General features: G+C 39.4%; 2 protein-coding genes and 1 long non-coding RNA gene across 3 annotated transcripts in view; 1 reads left to right on the top strand and 2 right to left on the bottom strand.

Moving 5' to 3' along the window:
• The window catches only part of LOC134572575 (uncharacterized), a 398,726-nt gene that overhangs the window by 236,836 nt on the left and 138,484 nt on the right, over positions 1-23,406 (top strand). The window lies entirely within an intron of this gene.
• On the bottom strand, positions 935-1,777 carry LOC134572951 (carbohydrate sulfotransferase 5-like). The gene has a single exon (XM_063432292.1). The coding sequence runs from the start codon at positions 1,775-1,777 to the stop codon at positions 935-937; it is 843 nt and encodes a 280-aa protein (XP_063288362.1).
• LOC134573525 (carbohydrate sulfotransferase 5-like) lies at positions 1,942-3,022 on the bottom strand. The gene has a single exon (XM_063433302.1). The coding sequence runs from the start codon at positions 3,020-3,022 to the stop codon at positions 1,952-1,954; it is 1,071 nt and encodes a 356-aa protein (XP_063289372.1). The 3' UTR covers positions 1,942-1,951.

Below are 23,406 nucleotides of genomic sequence, written 5' to 3' on the forward strand. Positions count from 1 at the left end.
TAGTCATCATTTTTCATTTTTTTTTTATTTAAAAGAAATTTTATTTGATCTTTCCCAGTGTTGGGTAAAGGATGATATTGCAAACAGTAAAACACAAATAAACACCAACATCTAAATATTAATATAAAATAATCACAAAGCAAAGCAAGAACTGAGGTAAGAGGAAAGCAAAACATGTTTAGAGTAAATGTAAATAATATGTTACTGTTGCAGGTTTGTATTACGGAGGATAAGAAAAGTGGATTGTTCAATCCAAACTCTAACGAAGTTTGATGACTGAAGAATAACGCTGGAATATCAGATGTCTGCCACAGGGACCCCTCCTTTTAGTTTATATTTATTATTATATTTATATTTTAATCTAAAAAAATAAGAAATATAAAATAAATACAAATGGTGTAGACTGAAAGAGATGTAAAATGTGGGACTCAAATTGATCAAACGAGTGGAATGTTTGGAAATGCTGCAACTCCAATCACTTTCTTTTGAAAGATGATGGTAGTTGCTGTGTTGAAACACCCTGAAACCTAAATAGCTACATTATTTCCAGTCTACACTTCAGCAATGAGCGACATTTATAGCTTCTCAGTGGACCTGTTCCTGTTTTCGGGTGGGTGGGGGAATATTTTTTTTAAAAAGCACCAAGGAAACATGTCAGCTGGTCGGGGCTGGGTGACTTACTCATTTCCACATTTAACTCCCTAAGAGTTGATGTCACCTACCAGGGGCTATGTCACTAGGATCCTCCAGGGATCTTCTCTCTCCAAATGCAACTGAAGTGCATAGTGAAAGAAAGCCTTTTTTGCCTTTCCTAACGATGCACTTCGGACAACTAGTTCAACAAATTCAACAAAATTCGAACCCAATACATAGGAAGCTTTGTAAAGATTTTATCGATATAAAAAACACACTAGTGACAGATCCACTTAAAACTTTAGAAGGAAGAGGAAAAGTGGAAATTAATATAGATAATTAACAGAACAGAAGAAAAGGTGTGAATATATTTACAATAAACTATTGTATTTCCTGTGCTAGTTACATTTGTGTCTGTGTGGTTTAGTTTTATTTTCTTTCGCACTGATACTATATCCAAGTATTTAAGATCAGTCTCTGACTCTACAGGTAAGTACCCAAACATGTCCATTGCCTCCTGGCATACTGATTGGATTTTCTTTACTATCCTGAAATCCAACCTCTTTCGCCAATTTTCTGTGGTATTTTTGGACTCTCTTGAATATGACATAAATCCCCCTGGTTCATTAGCTATTTCATGGTGTGTTATATAATGCACCCAATGTCTTATCTCTGGTGTCATACTCAAGCCAACAAAAGAGTAAATTTTATTGACATTAGACAAGGGATCCCATGCCAAGTCTTCAAGGCGAACTAACATGTAACGTCCTGGAAAATATTTGGAATCTCTGCCCTCTTTATACATTGAGACCTGTGACCTGCAGATCTTGGCCATGACTTCAGCAACATTTGGAGTATTGTATCTGTATTGTAATCGATTTGAAATTCCATCCCTATACACAATCCTGTCATCATCAATAAGACTGAAGTATTGCCTCGATGAAGCCACAGCTCGTGGATCTCGTACTAGATGGACAATTCTAAGGTCAAGCTTGGGGTCTTGGAGGAGTGGAATAAGAACCTTAAGGTCAAGGATGCGAACTGTCTTTATTGCCATGTGGCTATGATTTCTGCAAACGTTTTCAATGTTTTTCAAGGGGTTGTGTCGGCATCCAAGAGAACAATTTAAATTACCAGGAGCCATGTCACATAGAAAGCTTAGTGAAGATTTTATCTATATGAAAAACTCACAAGTGGCAGATCCACTTTAAAATTCAGAGCGTAGAGGAAAAGCAGGAAATGATAAATGAACAGAACAGAAAAAGGTAAATATATTTACAATAAACTTTATTTATTTATTTGCTATGTCATTTACATTTTATCTGTGTGTTTTCTTTCTCTTTCTCACTGATACTATATCCAAGTTCAAGTCTTTAAGGTCTGCCTCTGACTCTACAGGTAAGTACCCAAACATGTCCATTGCCTCCTGGCAGACTGATTGGATTTCTTTCACTATACTGAAGTCCAACCTCTTTCGCCAATGATCCATGACATTTTTGGCCTCTTTTGAATATGACATAAATCCCCCTGGTTCGCTAGCTATTTCATGGTGTGTTATATTATGCACCCAATGTCTTATCTCTGGTGTCATAGTCAAGCCAACAAAGGAGAACACTTTGTCGACATTAGACAAGGGATCCCACGCCAAATCTTCTAGTCGAACTAACATGTAACGACCCAATGGAAAATTTGTGGAACCTCTGCCCTCTTCATGCATTGAGACCTGTGACCTGCAGATCTTGGCCATTACTTCAGTAGCATTTGGAGTCTTGTTTTTGTTTCTCCCTTGATCTGAAATTCCATCTCTATACACAATCCTGTCATCATCAATAAGAGTGAAGTACTGCCTCGATGAAACCACAGCTCGTGGATCTCGTACTAGATGCACAATTCTAAGGTCAAGCTTGGGATCTTGGAGGAGTGGAATAAGAACCTTAAGGTCAAGGATGCGAACTGTCTTTATTGCCATGTGGCTATGATTTCTGCAAACGTTTTCAATGTTTTTCAAGGGGTTGTGTCGGCATCCAAGAGAACAAATATGACGGTTGTAACTGCTTGTCATTCTAGAGTGTTGGCATGCTGGAGGGCTACAGAGCGCTCGACTTTCAGCAAAGAATTTGAAATCAGACATTTTCTGTCCACCCTGAGGAAGATAGGAATGGAGAGGAGAAACATCACAATTGAATAAGGAATGTAGGAGATCTCTGAGTGGATAATGGAGATGTTCAGCAGTCTCATGTAAAAGTTTCATCCATACAGGGTTTCCTGGCTCAAACATGTAGAATACATCAGGGTGATTGTTGAAGATGCTTCCAAGGAATGAAGAACCAGAGCGCCAAGAGCTGACGATGAGTACATGAACATGCTTCCCATGCGATTTACCAGGCATAGAACTTAAGGGGAAAACTAGAAAAGACATGGAAAAGTACCCAAGCAGAGAAAAGATCACAGTGGCAAGAAATAAGTAAAGTGTAATTGGTTTAATTTCCCAACAGTTCTTAGAAAATAGAAGCAGGAAGATAGGGGGGGGGGGGGGGGGGAACAGTCAAACAATGAGTGAGAGAGCAGAATAGAAAGATATTTTGAAATCAGGGTATGACAACCTGTAGGAAGAATAAAAATGAAAAATGATGAAATAGATATTTGTTTTAAGTCAGCATAATTAAAATGATTAAATAAAATATCATGTAAAGTATACAAGTTCAGTTGTGATGTAAGTTGCAGCCTGTACTTTGATTAACAAAAAAAGTAATGATGGTCCAGGCACTCAAGTTCAATCCAGTGGGCAGATTTATTCTAGCAAAATCGAAACAGCGTTTTGGCCCACAACAGGGCCTTTGTCAAGCAAACAAAGGCCCTGTTGTGGGCCAAAATGCTGTTTCGATTTTGCTCCAATAAATCTGCCCACTGGATTGAACTTGAGTGCCTGGACCATTATAACTTTTTTGCAAATCACATTGTGAGGATTGGCCAACCTCAGGCCCGGTTGCACCCTGGGATCCAGGAGAGTGCGGTATCCACATTGGTAATTTTATTGATGTACTTTGATTAAAGCTTGCTTTAACATCATTTGGTAGATAAGGCCTTGGATGCTAGTGTCAAAATGAATTAAAAGATTAAAGGGTTAATATGAGCCTTTTCACATTAATCATTTTAATGTTTATAATGCCCTATTAGACAATATCAGACTTGTACACACAATAATATAAAGCTGATCTTGAATCCAGCATTGGATGAGGTCCTTTTGCTTGTTTCCACTCCCCATTAGATAAACACCGCATCATCCGAGGTCCAATCAAATGCTTCTCTATGAGAACTGTTTCCCCGGCTCTGAGCAAATGCATGTGATGTCAGAGCTGGGGAGGAGAGGGAGCATAGAGGAAGGGCTTCAAAGAAATACATTTAAAAAATCAAATGGAGGGAGTTTGGGAGAGGTGTTAGAAAGTGCATGAGGGAGAGGACTCTAAATCTTCACTAGTGATGTCGCAAACATGAAATTTTCAGTTTGCGAACCGCGAACGCGAACTTCCGCAAATGTTCGCGAACCGGGCGAACCGCCATAGACTTCAATAGGCAGGCAAATTTTAAAGCCCACAGGGACTCTTTCTGGCCACAATAGTGGTTAAAGGGGGGGGGGAGGAGACCTACTCTCCTACCCCCCCGGCCCCCACCCCTGGGCGGCGGGTGGGGGCCATAATTATAATGAGAGGGGGGACCTACTATCCTCCCCCGCCCCCCGGCCCCCACCTCTGGGCGGTGGGTGGGGGCAATAAAGATAATGAGGGGGGACCTACTGTCCCCCCCTGGCCCCCACTCCTGAGCGGTGGGTGGGGGCCCTAAAATTAACAATAAAGGGGGGACCTAATGTCCCCCCCGGCCCCCACCCCTGAGTGGTGGGTGGGGGCCCTAAAATTAACAATAAGGGGGACCTAATGTTCCAACCGGCCCCCACCCCTGAGCGGTGGGTGGGGGCCCTAAAATTAACAAGAAGGGGGGGACCTACTGTCCCACCCGGCCCCCACCCCTGAGCGGTGGGTAGGGGCCCAAAATACTCTAGTCACCCCTCCCCCCCCAAAAAAATTATCCCCCTACCTACCCCCCTCACCCTAAAAATAATGAGGGGGGACCTTTAACTAAGAACCTGTAAAAAAAATAGATGAAAGCAACTTACCATTCGATGTTTTCTTTCTTCTAAAATCTTCTTTTTTCAGCCCCAAAAAAGGGCAAATAAAAAACCATAATAACCGACGCAATTAAAAAAAGAAAAGAAAAAAACGAGCGCAAAAAAAAACCAATCCATCTTCACTCATGGAGGGTTCCGCGCAGACTGAGCTCTGCAGGGCGGGGGAAGGCTCATAAAGCCTTGCCACGCCCTGCAATTAGGCTAAGAACACTCTGATTGGCTGGTTTAAGACAATCAGAGTGCTCTTTGTCATTTTACACAGCGTGGGAAAATTCCAAAGAACTTTCCCACGCTGTGTAAAATGACACAGAGCACTGTGATTGGATGGATTTCAAGCCATCCAATCACAGTGCTCTGTGTCATTTTACACAGCGTGGGAAAGTTCTTTGGAATTTTCCTACGCTGTGTAAAATGACACAGAGCACTGTGATTGGATGGATTTCAAGCCATCCAATCAGAGTGCGCTTTGTCATTTTACACAGCATGGGAAAATGCCAAAGAACACGGAGCCCTCCATGGGTGAAGATGGATTTTTTTTTTTGCGCTCGTTTTTTTTTCTTTTTTTTTTTTTAATTGCGTTGATTATTATGTTTTTTTATTTGCCCTTTTTTGGGCTGAAAAAAGAAGATTTGAGACGAAAGAAACATCGAATGGTAAGTTGATTTTATCAAATTTTTATTACAGGGTTTTAGTTAAAGGTCCCCGCCTCATTATTTTTAGGGTGAGGGGGGTAGGTAGGGGGGATAAATTTTTTTTGGGGGGGAGGGGTGACTAGGGTTCCACCCCTTTGTATTTAGGGCCCCCACCCACCGCTCAGGGGTGGGGGCCGGGGGGGGGGCAATAGGTCCCCCCTTATTGTTAATTTTAGGGCCCCCACCCACTGCTCAGGGGTGGGGGCCAGGGGGACGACAGTAGGTCCCCCCTTATTGTTAATTTTAGGGCCCCCACCCACCGCTCAGGGGTGGGGGCCGGGGGGACAGTAGGTCCCCCCCTTATTGTTATTTTTAGGGCCCCCACCCACCACTCAGGGGTGGGGGCCAGGGGGAGACAGTAGGTCCCCCCCTTATTGTTAATTTTAGGGCCCCCACCCACCGCTCAGGGGTGGGGGCCGGGGGGGAGGACAATAGGTCCCCCCATTGGTATTTAGGGCCCCCACCCGCCGCTCAGGGGTGGGGGCCGGGGGGAGGACAATAGGTCCCCGCCCCTATTGGTATTTAGGGCCCCCACCCACCGCTCAGGGGTGGGGGCCAGGGGGGAGGACTTTAGGGCCCCCACCCGCTCAGGTAGGGGGGACCCTTTTTTTTTTTCTTTAACAGTGAGCAGCCACAGGCTGCTCACTGTTTAATAGACATGCCCCTACTCGCGGTATTGCGAGTAGGGGCACAATTTACTAATACTAAGTAATTTTTACTTAGTATTAGTAAATTTGGCCACAAAAAAAAAAAAAATAGGGGGCGGACCGAACATCGCATATGTTCGCCATCCGAGGCGAACGCGAACACGCTATGTTCGCCAGGAACTATTCGCCAGCGAACCGTTCGGGACATCACTAATCTTCACCTTGCAGGCAGTGCACTCTGAATGGACAACAGGCAGCAGTATTCTGGGCTGAATGTGTCGGGTTTTCAACTAGGCCCCGGTACAAAACTTCAAATTGCTCTGTATCTGCAGCGTTTTGAAATGCTACACATACAGACTCCTAGCACAATGTCCACTTCTAAAGCAGAAGTGGTCATGGTGTTTAGCGTAACCCTTTAACAATGGAGGAAAGACAACTCTGAGTTATTTATTAAATAGAAAGTGTGGGGAGTTGGGCTAAAACACCCAAACTGAAACAATTATCCACCTCAGTTATTTATAAAGATTGTCTTGCAGGGTCATTCACTAAAGGGAGAATTGTAGAGAATTCATAGTGAATTTAAAATGAATTTCAAATGTAAGGCCAATGTGGCCAAATTGCAAGCATAGCTAACTTGGATAACTTTTTCCAGATCAGCTACTTTGACCTTAAATTGTAACCTTCAGACAAGGTCATGATTTCTTCTGTACCTTTATTATTATTACTATTATTATTTGTAAAGTGCCAACAAATTGTAAATTGAGTGTCCATCCTATTATGGTTCGTATCTGTCAACCCTTTATACTCAATAACCTCTCCCTTATAAATAGTTGCTCAAAATATTCCATGAGATAATATTCAGGGAAAGAAACAGACAATGCAAGACAGGAATCTATTCAATTCCTTTCCGGTTGCCTATTCAAGAGAAATTGAATACAGACACCTAATGGAAAATGTTATCACACAGAGTTTTTGCTCAATGGATAATAATTCCTCAGGGTATCTCAACTAACTACATCTCTCCTTATAGTTAATAATATTCATCATCTTTACCTCATAGAACAAAGAACCAATATGACCTATGACCTAACCATTGTGATTGGACAGATATCCCACTGACATTTCACTTAAAAGGACAGAATGTGCACTATTTTTTCATTTGATAAAAAGTGATGATTGCAATGAAAATTGGCACTTTTATACAATAACCTTGTTAACTCCCCCTGGCTGTCAATCGGATAGCTGGTTTTGTTATTTCCTAGCTTGTTTAGCTGAGTAGAGCTAAACTCAAGAGGAAGCAATTGTCCAGAGCACCTGCCTTGCAAAGACTACAAGACTTCTCATTGAGCTGTATTGGAAGTCTATGATTGGACAGTCACAGAAAGTTTGGGTGGGAGTAGAAGGGTAGGGTTCACTGGTGAACAATGCAAATATTAGGCTAAGTAGAGTAGCCAAGCTTTGAAAACAGGAGACTTGGAAAACTTTTTTTAAGTGAAAAACAAAACAAAAAAACCAACAACCCCCCCTTGCCCACCCAAAAAAAAATACCCAAAAAGGTTTGAAGTTCACTAGGGGCAATGCAAACATTAGGCTAGTTAGAGTAGCCTAGATTAGAATACAGGAGACTTTGAGATCTTTTCCTGAGTGAAAAAACAAACATAGCACAAAAACAAACAAACAAATAAACAAATATTAAAACTAAACCAAAAAAATGGTTTGCAGTTCACTGGGAACACTGTAAACATTAGGCTAGTTAGAGTAGCAGATATTTGAATACATGAGACTTGTACAACTTTTCCCAACTGGTGACAATGCAAACATTAGGCTAGTGAGAGTAGCCAATATTAGAATAAAGGGGGATTGGAGAACTTTTCCTGAGTGAAAAACAAACAAAGCATAAAACATGTTTTTTAAAAAAATAACCAAAAAAACTTTGCAGTTTACTGGGGACTATGTAAACATTAGGTTTGTTAGAGTAGCCGAGATATGAATACAGGAGACTTGAAGAACTTTTCTTGAGTGAGGAGCAAAACAACAAAAAACAAACAAAATAAACAAATAAAACAAAAAAGTTTTAAGTTCACCAGGGACAATGCAAACATTAGGCTAGTTAGAGTAGCCAAGATATGAATACAGGAGACTTGAGAACTTTTCCTGAGTGAAAAAAAACAAACATAGCACAAAAACAAATATAAAAACGAAACAAAAAGGGTTTGCCGTTCACTGGGGACAATGTAAACATTAGGCTAGTTAGAGTGGCCGAGATATGAATACAGGAGACATTTTCCTAAATGAAAAACCAAAAAAAATAAACTAAAAAAAAAATAAAAAAAATTGAATATAATTTTCACAGATTTATTCATTAAATTGCAGATGAATTACCCCTATAATGGATACATTTCTAATTAAGGAAAGAAAAGCTGGTGAAGGTGACATTTGCGATGAACAAACTGTAGCGGTTATAGAGCAAACTGGGCAAGAATCAGCTGTTAAACAGTCTATATTCATAAGAAGTGTAAAGTCAAAATTTCCAACTGTGATCTCAGGTTTACATTTTTCTCTACCACTTCAGCTGGAAGGCTATTCCATGCATCCACTACCCTCTCTGTAAAGTAATACTTCCTGATATTTTTAAACCTTTGCCCCTCTAATTTAAGACTATGTCCTCTTGTTGTTGAAGTTTTTCTTCTTTTAAATATAGTTTCCTCCTTTGCTGTGTTGATTCCCTTTATGTATTTAAATGTTTCTATCATATCCCCCCTGTCTCGTCTCCAAGCTATACATGTTAAGATCCTTTAACCTTTCCTGGTAAGTTTTATCCTGCAATCCATGAACCAGTTTAGTAGCCCTTCTCTGAACTCTCTCTAAGGTATCAATATCCTTCTGAAGATATGGTCTCCAGTACTGTGTACAGTACTCCAAGTGAGGTCTCCCCAGTGTTCTGTACAATGGCATGAGCACTTCCCTCTTTCAACTGCTAATATCTCTCTTGTTGTGCGATTGTTCAAAAAATGTTTGGGCCAGAATTTAAGTTAATAAAATCCATTTGGCAGATAACATGATTGGACGATTTATTCAAGACATGTCTGATGACATTAATCTGCAAATGAAGGATATTTTTCAAGACAATAATATGATCTTTACATCGCGATTAGACAAGTCAACAGATGTCAGGTGGTTAGCACAATTATTGTTTTTTATACGTTTCATTCATACTGATGGGATGATTGAGCAATTCTTGTGTTGTCTAGAACGTCCAATGAGAACCAGAGGTGAAGATATCTTTGAAACTTTGGATTGCTTCACGAAGGAAAATAATTAACAATGGTTAAATTGTGTAGGAACAGATGGCGTACCCTCAATGGTTGGCTCAACAAAGGTTTTATAACTTTAGCAAAGAAAGACAATGAAAATATTAGAATTACTCATTGCTTTATACATCGTGAAGCACTAGTTGCACAAACCATTTGAAATTAATTTTAAAAAGTTATGGACGAAGTGTTTCAAATGGTCAATTATATTAAAAGTAGACCTCTTAAATCCAGATTATTTGCTCATATTTGTTAGGAAATGGGGGCAAGGTTTTAAAAGCTTCTACTACACAGAGATTTGTTGTCTCTCAAGAAATCGAGTGCTTTCTAGTCTGTACGAATTAAGGGAAATTATGCTTAGAATTTTGGAGGAAATTTTTCGAAAAGAATTCTTCGATCTGCTTCAAAACAAACTTTGATGCACAAAATTGGCATATCTTGCTGATATACTTGAACATTTGAATAAAAATTATACCAGTGTGCAAGGAAAAGGAGCAAATATTTAACTCATTAACACCGTTACAGCATTCTATGCCGTCCCCATTATAATGGACTTTAAAGCCGAAGAGGCGGCTTAGAATGTCAGAACAGCTTTCTACCCCTGGACGTCGGCGGTACTTACCTCTGCCGCAATCCTCTTCGGGAGGACTGTCTGACAACCCAGGCAGCCCTCCCACAGCAAATCAGACCCCGGGGGCCATGTGATCGCTCTAAAAGAGCGATCACATGGCCCCCTATAGCTGGCTGTGGACCTGCCAGCACGGAGACTGTCTGACAGTCCCCTGCTGGTGGGTAGTGTAAAAAAAAAAATAAAAAAAATAAAACATGTTTAAAATAAATTAAGTGTACTTATATGTAATATTTTATTTATAATTGTAATTATACATATACATAAATATAATATATATTGTAAAAAAATGACGATTATATATATATATATATATATATATACACACACACACACACACACAGAGAATACCTTGTAGGAAGGCACTCACAGGACTTGATATGGTTCAAAAATAATTTCAATTAAAAAGTGTCAACGTTTCAGTCCCATCTGGACTTTTATCAAGACAATTAAACAGTGAAAAAACAGCCTTTAAATATGCAGTGATCAGATGTTCATTGGAAGGTGAAAACAAGGTGGAGTGAGGTCATAATTGACGTGTCTGTTTGAAAATAACGTAATCAGGATAATTGGTATGTTGATAGATAGAAAATAATTGAAAATACAAACACATAAGAGTACATAATAACATAAATACATCCCTATAACAATTTATATACTATGTATATAGATGTATTTATGTTATTATGTACTCTTATGTGTTTGTATTTTTAATTATTTTCTATCTATCAACATACCAATTATCCTGATTACGTTATTTTCAAACAGACACGTCAATTATGACCTCACTCCACCTTGTTTTCACCTTCCAATGAACATCTGATCACTGCATATTTAAAGGCTGTTTTTTTCACTGTTTAATTGTCTTGATAAAAGTCCAGATGGGACTGAAACGTTGACACTTTTTAATTTAAATTTTTGCTGCAATAAAGAAGCACTATTTTTGAACCATATCAAGTCCTGTGAGTGCCTTTCTACAAGGTATTATGTATATATTCTATATATATCTATATTCTTCATTTTAAGTGTATTTTAATACTAATATATGTACTTATATTATTAAAATACACTACATATGACGTTACATATATAACAGATACTTAGAATGACATTATATATATAAAATAGAAATAACCGCATAATATATATATATATATATATATATATATTTTATTCTACATGTATATTTAAGTTCTCTTTTAACATAATTATGTGATTTAATTAATTAAAATTTGTTTGACGTGCCTAACAACCTAGGCAGAAAGTGCAGAGAATTTAATTCACAAGCACTATATTTAACCCTGTAACTTTCCAAGACACCATAAAACCTGTACATTGGGGGTACGGTTTTACTCGGGAGACTTCGCTGAACACAAATATTAATGATAAATTGCATTACAATGATGATATTTTCAGTAAAAGTTAAGTTTTTTGCATTTTTCACACACGAACTGCACTTTTACTTACAATATTAATGTTGTAATAGGTTTTACTGTTTTAAAACCCTTATGTTTGTGTTAAGTGAAGTCTCCCAAGTATAACAGTACCTCCTATGTACAGGTTTTATGGTGTTTTGGAAAGTTAGAGAGTCCAATATAAGGATTGCATTTCATTTTTTTCACATTGAAATTTGCCAGTTTGGTTATGTTGCCTTTGGGACCGTATGGTAGCCCAGGAATGGGAATTACCCCCATGATTGCATACCATTTGCAAAAGTAGACAACCCAAGGAATTGCAAATAGGGTATGTTTAGTCATTGTTAGTAACCACTTAGTCACAAACACTGGCCAAATATTTGTTTTTTGCTTTTTTACACAAAAACAAATATGAACGCTAATTTTGGCTACTAAAAAAGACTGGACATACCCCACTTGCAATACCTTTGGTTGTGTATTTTTGCAAATGGTATGCCATCCTGGGGGTAATTCTCATTCCTGGGCTACCACGCTGCCTCATAGGTAGCATTACTAATCTGGCAAATTTTTATGTGAAAAAAAAAATGAAAAATGGAATGTGCTATATTTGATCCTGTAACTTTCCAAAACACTGTAAAATCTGTTAATGGGGGGTACTGTTGTACTTATGAGAATTTGCTGAATACAAATATGTGCATTTTATTGCAGTAAAAGCTAAAAGTATTATGACATTTACAGCTAAAATGTCACGTAGAACAACAATTTTTTTTAAAAATCTTAATTTCACGTTTTTTTATTTTATTCATAATAAATTATGTTCCATATATGAATAGTTCATGAGAAATTAAAGCCCTGTCTCTCCTGAACAAAATGATATATAATAAGTGTGGGTGCACTTAATGTGACAGCGGTGAATTACGGGTGAACAGACATATAGCGCAAATTCCAGTTTTTGTTTACGTTTTGTTTTGAACAGAACGTGCACTATTGACCCCGTCCTCCAGCGGTAGATAAAATTTGTTCTGTGAGAAACAAAAGAGCAATTTGGAAAAGGAAAGTAAAAAAAATAACAATTTGAAATGTTTCCCAAAACTACTGAGTGCAAGCTAAAATGTGATATCAGCTCGCTAATTGTTGACCATTTAACATTGCTCAGAGAGAAAGTTCATCATTACTTCACAATCCAAGACTATGATTGGATCAGAAATTCATATTGTTCAACTGCAACAAAGAATTTTTCACTTACTGAAGAAAAAGATGATACATGAAGATGGTGACTTAGACACCTTTTTGGATAAGAGTTTCAAAAAAGCATGCAAAATAGATAAAAAAGCATGCAAAATAGATAAAAAAGCATGCAAAATAGATAAAAAAGCATGCAAAATAGATAAAAAAGCATTGAAAATTCTTCTGCAGTTTTCAGCTACGTACATTTGTGAAGAATCCTTTTCAACTATGACAAACTTAAAGACACTGGGACGATGAAACTTAAAACTGCTTGTTGACAAAATGCGAGTGTCTGTATCTACTATTCCACCGAATATTCAAAGTCTCTGTTCAGCCCATAAACCCTTTATATATCTCATTAACCCCTTAAGGACACATGACGTGTGTGACATGTCATGATTCCATTTTATTCCAGAAGTTTGGTCCTTAAGGGGTTAAAATGGTAAGTACAAAGTTTTTTAAAATGTTATCATACAAATCATATATTTGAAAAAAATATAAATGTCTAGTGTTCAAATGTCTATTATATGTATTTATGCTTTGTCTATTTTTTTATGTCAGAATATTTATTCAAAAAAAAATCTATTTGGAATCGATATGCACATGTTCTTATGCATGTGTAATTGTAAAAAAATAAAAACTCAATAAAATGATTATAAATATAAAGAAAATAATGTGTAAATGAAAGGTTTTCATGAGATATGTTGTGTCCCCATACATTTCGTTATCCAATCCAAGTATATCTCTGTATCTCTTATAGGGGGTTAGTTTAACCTCCCGTTTGCTAGTAAAACTAATAAATACAGCTTTAATAATTCCTTATTTTTTTCCCGGTGCTTCCATCAGCAAACCTTGAATTGGTTTCAATTTTAATTTCTGTGCCTACATAGTCTGTCTCTATAACTAATTTGCATTGTATTATTTTCTGTGCCTACCCAGTCTGTCTGTGCCCATTGCGTTTTACATAAGATGTTGACAGTTTTATTTACTAAAGTGAGATTTGTCAGGAATTCAAAGTGAATTTAAAATTCAAGGAGAAAAAAGTTGAAACTACTAATTCTCCAAATTAGCTTTGCTTCCAGTTCTGCTGTATTGGTCTAAAATCTGAAATTAACTTAAACAATTCAACTGTTGGGGACTTTAAAGTTGATTTTAAATTTAAGGGCAAAATAGCTTAATTGGAAAAAGCTGTTATTTTTCCATATTTTGAAAAAGGTAAATGGAAAAAATGCTATGTTTCTATGTTTAAGTCAGTAATTGTTCCATATTTTGATCTAAAATTTGAAATTTGCTTGGAATTCCTGACAATTCTCATTTTAGTAAATAATACTGGGTAGGTCACCTCTACAGTATCAGAGAGGATATAGAAAAGACCGCTATTACTAAGAAGTAATTAGTGAAACTGAAAGAGTGAAAGACTCAATCGGCATGCTGCTAATGAATGACACGGATAGAGAAGCTTTAAATATGACGATAAGAAGTTTATGGAAGAAAAAGATGACAGTTCTGAATGAACAGAAATGAAGAGAGAAAGGCAAGACGAAGAGAAATGCAAAGATCCTCGAAATCCCCGCACTGAGACACAAGAGCTGCCCAGAAAATAATGAACGGTTAGAAAGAGAGAGAATTCAGGTGCCAGGGAAGAAAAGGCATTTAGAAAGGTTAGTGACGGTGTGAATACAGGTGGTTTAATGTCCGATGTCCATTAACCCCTTCAACACCAAGACTGACCAATCACTTTGTATGGTGACCCTGCTGGCATGCCATTGTTCAAGCAGCAATAATGCAAACTATTCTTTTATTTGGCAAAAATGTGCTTATACTTTGAATATACACGTTCTCACATTTCTAGGCTTGAAGGAATCACTGTATCATGTCATTCTAATAGCTTAGGGGGGTCTACCTTTTTCTACCATTGCATTACATTCTCCTCGGATTGCCTGGCAGTCACATTCTCATTCTCCTGCTACATACAAGTTATTAGGTGCAATACTCACTGTCTCAGCTCACACAGCTTTCTCTCAGGTCAGACGCAGTCCATTCTCCTCAATAATGCTCATTTATGGATATTTATTGTGTTCTTTGTTATGTTTCCTGCACGCAAAGCCTTTTTCTTGATCTGATGAGTTTTTGGTTCTTCTGCTGCCTAGTCACCTTTTTAACAGATATAAGGCCATAGGGATGCTTTGAGAATCTTGTTCAACCTGTTTTTCTGGTATTGGTTTCTATACGTTGATTCTTCATTCTCTTCAACTAACGATGAAGATCTTATAAGAGATGATGATAGTTCTAATAAGCAAAAGGTGAGCACTAATGCAATTGTGACATTCTGTACAGCGTGACACTGTCACGAGGTGAAGCTATATATAGTATAGACTGATATCTTGTTATATATTGTCATGAGTCTATTAGTTCACCATTCATGGTCCTTCCGGCTTACATACAAAAACGCACATCGTTTCAAATGCACTTTTACTGCCTTGTCTTTCACTGAAACTAAACACAACACTCTAAGTATTAAATAGAATAGTCATGTTATTTTATTAAAAAAGGGAAACACAGAAACAGCGAAAATTAAACGTTCCAATCATCATGAAGAAATGAAATGTGGCCACCAAGCAGCAGCGGAACTATCAGTGTCAGTGTGTGTCTGTGTATCGGTGTGTCTGTGTATATGTGTATCTGCAAATAAACTGACACTTCTTCTGGTGAAAAAATATACCAAACATCAAATCGTTATTACTACCGATGCAGCCTTGGCAAACAGAACTTGGCATCCATGAATGGTTTAAAGATTGGGTTGAAATTTCTGGATATTTCTATGAAAGCCTTCTTTACCTTTTGTATTGGTCTGTTTAAACTGCATGTTTTTTTCTCTCCCCTAATTGTACAGTGCTGTGGAATATGTTGCCGCTTTATAAATACCAGTAACACTGATAAATATGCTAACTCAGTTAGACAGAAAGTGCCGTTGGATATAAATTAAGTTCAGAGCAGAGGAGAGAGTAAAATTTGCCCCCACTTTTATTTAGACATGCATAATATGTGCCTTGTACTGCCTGGGCTTAAAGTGATTCTATCATAATGAGAACAATGTTTGCATCATTGATCACATCTGTACGATTACTTTACAGTTTCATGTGAAAAATAAAAGTATAAATCATTCAATAATCAATCAAAAAAATCATTGTACAGAATTGCTTTCTTTACAAATCCTACAAAAGGTGTGCTAAGGATAAGTTCCACAACATTGAAAGATTTTTCAGATTAGGAGAACCTAGAAAAGTATTTTCTGCCAACGTGTTCATGTATTAAAGCAGTCAGGGTTATTCACTAAAGTGTGAAAAAATGGGAATTCAAAGTGCTAATCAATTGGGCGCAATGATTAAAGAAGTCGCCGCTTACCTGGCCTTTCATATTGCTGCCGGAGGAAGCTAGACCAGCGGAACAGGTCATTGACAGGACAATACTAACACGTTTCAACCTAAAATCTGTCTTTTTCAAAGTGTATGTTGGACTCTTCTCAATGGTGGCTTTTATTCAGTCCTTCCAGAATTTGAATCTCGCACAGTTTTCGTATTCCATAGTCACTTCCGCATTCCTACACCGTTTTCGTATTCCATAGTCAAGTGACTATGGAAAATGAAAACGGCACGAGATTCAATTTCCGTAAGGATGGAATAAAAACCACCACGGAGAAGAGTCCAACATACACTTTGAAAAAGACCGATCCAGGTTGAAACGCGTTAGTGTTTGTGGACTTTTACCCAAGCTTATGTAGTTGCTGTTATTAATTTGTTTTTATTCAAGTAAAGTTTCTTCACTCCTAGCCTATTGGATATCCTTGTATTTATGAGGTACCAGGAAGGAGAATCCCAAGGAGTGGAGTTTACAGCCAGAATAAGCTTATTATTCAACTGCCTACATAGCCAGAGCCTGCTTGTGGCTCTGGAAAGTGTGAGTGACCCATTACTTCTTTAATTGATCAACATTTGCTGCTATACAGTATTGTGCTATAATTGTTTTTATACGGTTATCAAAGAAAGATCAAAAGGCTCTACACTCATACCAATAAGTATATATCTGTAACGAGAATATACCCCAACACGCAGGATTCAGCTAAACAAAAGACAACACAGAGGGGAGATACGTCTACTGGACCTTAGAGTGGCCGGACTTGACATATATAGGAGAAGTACAGAGTCAGGAACGATCCGAGGTCAAGGGCACAAAGAGACAGCGTAAACTAGGACTAGCCGGGGTCTGGTACACAGTAAACAACAAGCCGGCAAACAGAACAGATAAGGATAAAGAGATAACGTAGTCAGAAAACAAAGCCAAGGTCAAGTACGAAGGAACACAACCGAATACAACAAGCGCTAAAGGGAACTGAAACAGAAACCACGATAGGGCAAGGAACCAAGGGAAAAGGGTAAGTATAAGTATAAATAACTAAACATCTATTTTGATTGGTCCCTGTCATCTCAACGCCCCCAAAAGGTAAGTGTATGGGGAGTGTGGCATGACAGGGACCAATGGGAGGCCTTTTCTAATTTAGGCTCCCACTGTCACTTTAAGAGCGCGCCCGAGACCCGCGGCACGCTCTTAGAGTCAGGCGGGACACGTGACCGCTTCTCGCGGTCACTGCCCGCCTTCCTGTTCCTGCCTTCGGATGAGCCGCGAGCGGCTCGTGCAGCAGCAGGACCGCGCGCGGCTCGAACAGAGGACCCCGGCCGGCTCCTGGAAAGGGTAAGTACCGCTACAGTACCCCCCCCTGAGGACATGCCCTCCGGGCAGGGAGGGCCAGGCCTGGCAGGAAAACGAGAATGGAAGGAATGCACAAGGCGAGGAGCGTGAACAGCGTCAGCGGAAATCCAACTGCGTTCCTCAAGCCCATAGCCCTTCCAATGCACCAGGTACTGAAGTCGTCCTCTAAGGAAACAAGAGTCAAGAACAGCAGAAACTTCAAACTCCTCATGACCTTCCACAGAGACAGAAGGGGGAGGAGGAGTATGCCGGGTATAGCGGTTGCGTACGTAAGGCTTCAAAAACGAGGTGTGAAAAACATTAGGAATACGCAGATTCTTAGGAAGACCTGAGGCATACGAAACAGGATTAACCTTATGCAAAATATGATAAGGACCAATAAAGCGGGGAGCCAATTTCATAGAAGGCACCCAGAGGCGAATATTCCGCGTGGAAAGCAAAACCCTGTCCCCCACGACATAAGAAGGAGCCGCCCTGCGATGCTTGTCAGCCTGCACCTTCTGGCGAGCAACGGAATCCACCAAAGAACGCTGAACCTGCTCCCAAGTATTACGTAAACCAGCCAAATGCTCATCCAGAACTAGCATGCTCTGTGAGGAGAAAGCAGCCAGAAGAACAACGGGATGCTGGCCATAGACAACGTAAAAAAGGACTTTTGCCGGAAGAATCATGAGTAGCGTTATTCCGAGCAAACTCAGCCCAAGGAAGAAGGTCAGACCAATTGTTCTGATGGTGGGATACGAAACAACGAAGGTACTGCTCCAGAGATTGATTGGCACGTTCAGCCGCTCCATTAGATTGGGGGTGGTATGCGGAAGAAAATGAGAGAGGAATACCCATTTCCGAACAAAAGGCTTTCCAGAACCTGGAAATAAATTGGCTACCCCTATCGGACACAATAGATACGGGAATGCCATGCAACCTAAACACGTCTCTAGCAAATATAAGTGCCAGTTCCCTAGACGTGGGCAGCTTGCGAAGAGACACAAAATGGGCCATCTTGGAAAACCGATCTACTATCATTAGGATAACTGTGTTACCATTCAAAGGGGGTAGTTCAACAATAAAATCCATGGGCAGGTTAGACCAAGGTCTTTCGGTAACGGGTAACGGATGCAACAGCCCACAAGGAACTCTGCGAGAAGATTTCATACAGGCACAAGTAGTACAAGCACCTATAAAGTCGGTGACATCCCTGCGTAAGGAATCCCACCAGAAATACCAGAAACAGCTGACACCGTTTTGGAAATACTAGGATGTCTAGCAGTCTTAGTGTCATGATACAACGACAGAATATCCCGTCTCTCGGGAACATCAACAAATAGTTTATCAGTAGGCCTCTCGCTAGGAGCCATGCTTTGTTTCGCTTGTATGGCCTGCAAGAGGGACGAGGAAATAGACAAAATAGTAGTAGCTATTATCCTGTCTGGGGGAATGACGGGAGTAACATCAATCTCCTGTTTGTCAGCAGTTTCGAACTGTCTGGACAGAGCGTCTGCTTTAGTATTGCGATCACCTGGCCTACAGGTGATAATATAATTGAAATGAGACAAAAAACAGTGACCACCTTGCCTGCCTAGAAGACAATCTTTTAGCCTCACTAAGGTAGGATAGGTTCTTGTGATCCGTAAATATGAGGATAGGATCCTTAGTTCCTTCTAACAAATGTCTCCATTCTTTAAGTGCTAAAATAATAGCAAGGAGTTCGCAATTACCCACATCATAATTCTTCTCTGCTTTGGACATCTGTTTGGAAAAGAAGCCACAAGGATGCAATGGTTCAGCCGACTCTCTTTGGGATAAGACAGCACCTACCCCGATATCGGAAGCATCAACTTCAAGAATATAGGGCAATGAGGGGACAGGATGCTGTAAAATAGGTGCAGAGGCGAACGTAGTCTTAAGAAATTCAAAAGCCAGAAGTGCCTCGGGAGACCAGACACGAGCATTGCCATCCTTTTTTGTCATACGGGTGATAGGCGCTACAATAGAGGAAAGACCTTTAATAAAACGTCTATAATAATTAGAGAAACCAAGAAAACGCTGAATGGCTTTCAAACCTTGTGGTAAAGGCCATTCTATGACAGCGGAAAGCTTCTGGGGATCCATACGAAAACCTTTAGCGGAAATCAAGTACCCCAAAAACTGGACTTTGGATTGGTCAAATAGACATTTTTCCGGTTTACAATAAAGACCATCAGCAAGAAGGGTCTTCAGAACTGTTGTAACATGTCTGTGATGAGTGTGTAAATATGTAGAATATATTAATATGTCATCCAAGTACACAATTACAAATGTGTGAATAAAGTCTCTTAAAACGTCATTAATAAATTCTTGAAATTCTGCTGGGGCATTACATAGACCAAATGGCATAACAGTATACTCGTAATGGCCAGATCTAGAGTTGAATGCCGTCTTCCATTCGTGGTCTTTCTTAATACGTATTAAATTGTATGCACCTCTAAGATCCAATTTAGTAAATACAGTCGCATGTTTGAGCCTGTCGAACAATTCCGTGATTAAAGGTAAAGGGTATGCATTTTTGATAGTGATTTTATTTAGACCTCTATAATCGATACACGGTCTTAAATCACCTTCTTTCTTCGATACAAAAAAGAACCCCGCTCCAGCCGGAGAAGAGGAAGTAAATTCACTAATAAACCCCTTTTCTAGTGATTCCTTAATATACTCCTCCATGACATGGTTTTCTTGAACAGATAAAGGGTACACCCTGCCCTTTGGAGGTATAGTGCCAGGCAATAAATCAATAGCACAATCGTAGGGTCTGTGAGGCGGTAATTTGTCAGCCTCCCTTTTATCGAAGACAGTCTTGAGAAATAAGTACTGAGGGGGTATAACCGTAGACAAAGGAGGAGTAGTAGGAACATTAATAGAATTCAAAGGGGTGACTTCAATATTACAAGATTCGTGGCAGGCTTCGCTCCATGATTTTATTTGCCCTGACTCCCAGTCGAAAATGGGATTGTGAGCACGTAACCATGGGTACCCTAAAACTAGATGTGAAGAGGGAGAGGTGATGACCTGGAACTGAATGGTTTCAAAGTGTAAAACCCCTGTATACATGTGTAACGGTGCAGTCTCATGAGTAACAACTGGAGAACTTAATGGTCTACCATCTATGGCCTCAACGGCCAAGGGTATCTCCTTCTCTCTGATGGGAATGTTGTTTTTCTTAACAAAACCAGAGTCTATGAAATTCTCAGCTGCCCCGGAGTCAACCCGAGCGTATATGTGCTCAGCTATACAACTCTCTCCCATATGTAAAGAAACAGGGAGAAGCAAACGGTTAAGAGGCAATTTAGGAGACTTAGATATCACACCCAAGGCCAGTCCCCTATAAGGTCTTAGGTGCGAGAGTTTTCCGGAAGCAAAGGACATTCCTTTACCATATGGTCTCTCCTACCACAGTATAGGCAGAGTCTGCCCCTTCTCCTATGTAACTTTTCAGTATCAGAGAGTTTGGCAACCCCTAATTGCATGGGTTCCTCCTCAGATACTTTAACACTCTCAGGTTTATCAACTCTGGGGTTAATAGGTGTAACAAAACATCTATTCCTGTTCTTAGTATAGAGCCTGTCACAAATCCTATTATCTATATAAATGAGGTAGTCAATAAGGTCCTCTAATGCAATAGGAAGCTCCTTATCTGCTACCTCATCCAATATAGTGTCAGATAAACCTTCCATGAACGCAGTAGTTAACCCATTATTGGTCCTATCTACCTGTGAAGCAAGGGTACGAAACTGAATAGCATAGACAGCCACAGACCTAAAACCCTGTTTAATTCTCATTAATGCTCTTGCGGCATTCTTTGACCTTTTGGTTGTGTCAAAAGTTCTACAAAAAGCCGTAAGAAAACTGTTGAAATCATGCACCATAGGTCCATTAGCCTCCCAAATAGGGTTTGCCCACTCAAGTGCTTTATCGGTAAGTTGGTGCATAAAGAACCCAACCTTAGACCTTTCTGTGGGAAATGAACGTGGATACATCTCAAAGTGAAATTCTATTTGGTTAATGAACCCTCTGCATGTCTTAGAATCCCAAGGGCACAAAGAGACAGCGTAAACTAGGACTAGCCGGGGTCTGGTACACAGTAAACAACAAGCCGGCAAACAGAACAGATAAGGATAAAGAGATAACGTAGTCAGAAAACAAAGCCAAGGTCAAGTACGAAGGAACACAACTGAATACAACAAGCGCTAAAGGGAACTGAAACAGAAACCACAATAGGGCAAGGAACCAAGGGAAAAAGGTGAGTATAAATAACTAAACATCTATTTTGATTGGTCCCTGTCATCTCAACGCCCCCCAAAAGGTAAGTGTATGGGGAGTGTGGCATGACAGGGACCAGTGGGAGGCCTTTTCTAATTCAGGCTCCCACTGTCCCTTTAAGAGCGCGCCCGAGACCCGCGGCGCGCTCTTAGAGTCAGGCGGGACACGTGACCGCTTAAATTTTTCAATCATCATGAAGGATTGAAATGTGGCCACCATGCAGCGATTTAACAGTGCAACCGGGCCCATTAAATCATTTTAGTGCTGACTGAGCTCCTGTGATCTCAGCAGCGCTGACCAGGCCCCATTTAGGGATGTCAATGCTGGGAGGAAGTGAAAGACAGTCACTTCAGCGGGCGCAGACTGGGAAAGCTGGAAGCTCTGACTCCCAACAACCTCTGTCAGACACTGAACACCAGGGACTCCACCCTCCTGCATCCAAAAGGTAGGAGACAGGAGGGTGGCAAAAATTTTTTTTTACGTTTTGCATGTTTGTCTGTATGTATATCTGTGTGTCTGTATGTTAGTGTGTGTGCACATATTTACATGGGAGTCAGCATGTGTGTATCTGCATGTGTGACAGTGTGTGTATTTGTATGTGTGTATCTGTGTGTGTTCAATAATTCTTGCACCAGGGCCCTGTCTTTAGTTCTGCCGACAAGCATATAAACTGACACCTCTTCCTCTAGTGAAAAAAAAATAAAAATCAACCAAATGTCAAATCGTTATTACTATCGATGCAGCCTTGGCAAACAGAACATGGCATCCATGAATCGGTTAAAGATTGGGTTGAAAATTATGGATATTTCTATAAAAGTAGAAAAAGTACTAACTTCTGACACTTAATAAGTTGTACATGTTTATTTAATTCATACAATGCTATTTCAACACCAGCAGCATCTGTCGCAGATATTGGCCCTTAACCCCTGTGTCAGCACCCATGCCATTTTATTAATCCCCAATGTCTGATATAGACTTAGTTTCCTGGGACCTGATCAATATCCTAACAGATACTGTATCATTGCTTTACCAAATGTAACAGAGATCACAATGACACTGGGACAAGTCTAATGAAGGAGTTTTACACACTTCATTTTTACATGTTATACGACAATTGATGAATGGATAATAGTGCTCTTTTTATGTGTTAACATAAATAAGGGTGTTGAAAAATTTACCTTGAATTCCCGACATTTACCACTTTAGTAAAATAACCATGTGGGCAATACTGAATATATCATTGTGCAGTTACTAGTTACATGCAAATACAATGAAACACAGTTGACCTCTGATCAGATATACAGTAGCGATAAATAAAATATACTATTAATAAAAAAATGTGCTCTCATTGCCATAATAATCTAATAGTAATAAATATAATCTCTCCATCATTAATAAAAAACTTTAACAGCCTAATAACATATATTACACAATAGTTCCACCAATATTATACAATTCAGCTATAAAGCTTGTAGCCTCCAATCCAACCTAGAAACATATATCCAAATTAAACCAACCATACCCCGTGCAAAGGTTTGTTTTTTTAATGATTATATTTCCTAGTATTAGATGTATTATGACATTAAAGACTGCTAAAGTTTACACTGAGA

This window comes from Pelobates fuscus, chromosome 9 (assembly GCF_036172605.1).
Source record: "Pelobates fuscus isolate aPelFus1 chromosome 9, aPelFus1.pri, whole genome shotgun sequence".
NCBI classification, from domain to species: domain Eukaryota; kingdom Metazoa; phylum Chordata; class Amphibia; order Anura; family Pelobatidae; genus Pelobates; species Pelobates fuscus.

Bases quoted from the DNA above. Each gene is read 5' to 3' on its own strand.
- LOC134572951 (XM_063432292.1), bottom strand. From the start codon at position 1,777: ATGGCTCCTGGTAATTTAAATTGTTCTCTTGGATGCCGACACAACCCC.
- LOC134573525 (XM_063433302.1), bottom strand. From the start codon at position 3,022: ATGCCTGGTAAATCGCATGGGAAGCATGTTCATGTACTCATCGTCAGC.